This window comes from Histoplasma capsulatum, genomic scaffold, assembly GCF_000149585.1.
Source record: "Histoplasma capsulatum NAm1 scaffold_1 genomic scaffold, whole genome shotgun sequence".
Taxonomy (NCBI): Eukaryota; Fungi; Ascomycota; class Eurotiomycetes; order Onygenales; family Ajellomycetaceae; genus Histoplasma; species Histoplasma mississippiense.
In genome coordinates this window covers 480,217-483,919 of record NW_001813982.1, presented here as the reverse complement: position 1 = coordinate 483,919, position 3,703 = coordinate 480,217, and the positions used below count along the sequence as shown (strand labels likewise).

The following is a 3,703-nucleotide window of genomic DNA, read 5'->3' as shown; positions in this document are numbered from 1 at the left end:
GGTTGGCTTGTGGGAGGTTGTGCCACAGGAACGGCGTTTATAAAGTGAGGTTGAGGCTGGGATTGGGGTTGAACGGGCGGCTGAAGCGCCTGGTTTTGATTCATGGCCTGAGCAGCGTATGTGCTGGGTGCCACTACTGAATTACGGGGTCCCATATGATGCCTCTGCCTGTTTTTTTCCAAAAATGCTTTAATTTGTTCGTCGGTGTAATTTTGAGCTTGAGGACCTAGCCTTTGTCGAGCAACCTGAACTTCGTTCGCAGTAATGGGGCGCAGCATAGGCAGGTTTGGAGGACGCTGAAGTTGTTGCTGTCCAGGTTGGAACCCTTGCTGAAGGTTGAAGGGTTGGGACTGTGGAAGGACAACCCCGGACGACTGGAATTCTTGATCTGTTTTTCGAGTTCCCTCTCTATGCAAATTCAGCTGCACAAAGTGGTATCTTTGTAGCGCTTGGAGTTTGGGCAGAGAGGCATCGCCAAGGGCATGAGGGTTTTGCGCTACCCACAGTTTGAGTTGTCCCCAAGTCGTAACACCTTTTGGCAGGGGCTGGGTGATATTGATATTCGTACTGATAAGGAGTGGGTGAAACGGAACACGATCCATCTCTTTGATTTGATCTTCTGTCAGTTCTACACTCGCTTGTTGTTGTCGAGCGAACTGCATTTTGATTTCCTGTTGTCGCTGTTGCAGTTGCAGCTGCTGTTGCTGCAATGCTTGGCGGGAAATATTTTGATTCTGGGGCAGTGGCACACCCAGCCCGTATGTTTGAGGTGACATTGTCATTGCATTTCGCATTGCTGCCTCGTTGGCTAGTTGTCCATTGCGAGTGGGTTGCTGATTAACTTCTTGTGAGGTCTGTGGAACAGGAACGTTAGGTTGTTGTCCTGGGCGAGCCATTGCTTGGTTACTGGCAAACATGCGACGCTGATAGCTTTGCATAAAGTGAGCTGCTTGTTCTGGCGACATTTGTGCTAGTTGATTTCGAAGGCTGGGAGGCAGCCCTGGTGGAATAGCATGTTGAGGGTTTGGAACCACCGGGTGGTCTTGACCCATACCAGGAGGCCTTGGTGGAGGTCGGCCCTGGGAACCGCCTTGAGGCTGGGGTATCTGGCCGATGCTTCCAGGTCGATTGATTGCTGACATTGCAGGGCTCTGTTGTGGTAAAGATTGTGGAATTTGAGGATTCACTTGCGATGACATTGCCATTTGTGCCTTAGCCGCAGCTTGTATACGAGCCTGGGCTTGAGCTTGCGCCTGTGCCTGTACTGCTTGAGCCTGCGACTGCGCCTGAGCTTGAGCCTGAGCCTGAGCTTGAGCTTGTGCCTGAGCTTGTGCCTGAGCTTGCGCCTGAGCTTGCGCCTGAGCTTGCGCCTGAGCTTGTGCCTGAGCTTGTGCCTGAGCTTGTGCCTGGGCCTGAATCTGGGCATGTGCCTGAACCTGCGCCTGTGCTTGAGCTTGAGCCTGCACCTGAGCCTGAAAATGTGCAGCATGTGGCCCGGTATCTTGTTGGGAATTATGCATGTTCTGCCGTTGTTGATGTTGCTGCGCGAGAATCATAGGTGTGATATTTCCTCTATTAGTATTTTGCTGCCCGTCTGGAAACATACCAAGCTGCGAATTATTAAAATGTGGTTGGACCCCCATCTGGGGAACGCTGGCTGGAACAACAAGTTGACCTGCATCTTGTGAGCGGACCCCATCTGCCTGCTGTCCTTGTATATGATCAATACTTCCTACGTATGCATTGTCAAGGTTTTGATGTCCGCTCACAGGAATCGTAGAATTGCCTTGGAGGCCCATAAGTGACTGAGGTATTTGTCTCTGGTGCGGGCTCATCGACTGATTGGCGATCGCATTATTGCCAGTGTCGGGAACCTGGTTCTGAGGCAGTATCATTTCTCGAGAATTTGTCTTCTTTTTGAGTTCCTTTGCGGCTTGTAGACGGAAAAAGTATAGAACCGGATCTACTCCTGTCCGAGCCACCCGCTGTTGTTGCTCAGGGTTCATACTTTGAAAGCCTGATCTAAGCTTCTGTATCACAGCTGGTGGAGCTTGTTGCATCATCTGATCTGCTCTCTGGCGGACGTGTTCTAATTCGTGGGGTTGGAGCCCGCCCATTTCGTCGCGAGAAGCGCCACGATTCACTCGTTGTCCGTTTTGGGGGAAGCCAGGGTGATGCATCTGCGCTTGTTGATTCGGGAGGCCCATTCTCATTCCTGGCTGTTGGGGTTGTGGTGGTTGAATCTGCATCGGAGAACCTTGCATCTGTTGTTGAATTTGACCAGGAAACACATTTGGCTGGGCATTATTTTGTGCAGGAGTAGCTATGCCGGGATGAGGACCACCGTGTGACATCGTCATGCCACTTTGCATCATGTTCGCCGCTCGTTGCTGTCTACTATCTCTTATCTGCCCCAACTTGTTGGTGCACTCTCTTTCATACTCAGCCTAAAACAAGTCAGCAACTTATCTCGAACGGTCATGGAACGAGAAATAGCATACCCTGTCACTTGATTGTTTGAAAGCTTTTTCTTCGTAGTTCACGGCGGCAGTTAATATCTTTGGAAGGTTATTTTCAACCAGGCGCAGTGAGGATATGCTTGTAAGTCAAAAAGAAAACTGCAGGTTAGCGTTTGTAACTTTTTGGCTGGGAAGGCTCTTGACATGACAGGACGCCATTCGAAAGGCAATTCTCAGAGGAAGCACATTAACAAAAACAACCAGCAGGCAGCCCAACGGACTGGAGGTGGCCAATGATATCTTACATTTGAAAGATCTTGGAGCCTCGGTCTCGAATCGGCACATCTCGTTGCCAGCCTTGAAATGGGCCCTGTGACTGAAGGGCAGCAAATATATGTTTCAGTAGCATCTGGTGTGTAGGTTCATTTTTCGGTTGGTTCTGGATGTGAGGAAATGGCGGTTTATCTCCCATCGGCATCGGGCCTCCATGGTTGGCAAAGTTGACTGGATTCATATTGGGAATGGAAGCCTTCAAAGCCACCTTCAAAAGGCTTCCCGACGGCGCGATTTCGGTCTAAGCATCAACCGATATCACGATAAACACCCCTGATAGTGAAGAAAGGTCTTTGATCAACTTCCACGTATAGTGGGTGTCGGCGTAGCCGCCAAATTTGAGATCGAACGATGTTCATGTACTGATGGGACGGAGCGGAACAAAATACAGATAGAAGTTCGACGATGGTTATGATCTGACAAGCAGCGAAGATGTACGGTGTCTGGCGGGGAGGTAGGTTATGAGATGTGAGGTAGAGACGAACGTAGGCTATGGCAAGTTATCGAGAGAGGATAAGGATTAATCTGGGTGCTTTGCTTTTGAGATTCTGGGGTTGGGAGGAGTGCAGGCGGGTATGGGCGAGGAGCGAGGCAACGAGAGAGATCCAGACAGGCTGAACAAGGGCCAAGGTTGTTGTTACCCAGTGCGTTAGCCCGCCGTAGCCAACGATGTGACAGGCAAACTAGGAATTCTTTCTAAGCACAACAACGCTGGCTTATGATCTGGGCCACATCAAGCACAAGAACAAGACGAGATAGAAAAGTCGTTTGGGCGAGAGGAATGACAGATGAACGACGAGGGCTCAGCAGAGTCTAGAGGGATCGGAGTCGACCGACGTCTGCTCAGAAATCTGATCGATGAAGATGAGCTTGGGAAGTTTATTGCACGTAGTGATTGACTACGGACTACG

General features: G+C 50.3%; 1 protein-coding gene across 1 annotated transcript; it reads right to left on the bottom strand.

The window, feature by feature from the left end:
* Positions 1 to 226: 226 nt before the first annotated feature.
* HCAG_00151 (predicted protein) lies at positions 227 to 2,973 on the bottom strand (the record flags this gene model as incomplete). Its single annotated transcript, XM_001543055.1, has 4 exons — positions 227 to 408; positions 569 to 2,447; positions 2,502 to 2,598; positions 2,765 to 2,973. 4 exons carry the CDS (start codon positions 2,971 to 2,973, stop codon positions 227 to 229), a joined length of 2,367 nt encoding a protein of 788 aa, XP_001543105.1.
* Between the last annotated feature and the right edge of the window lie 730 nt (positions 2,974 to 3,703).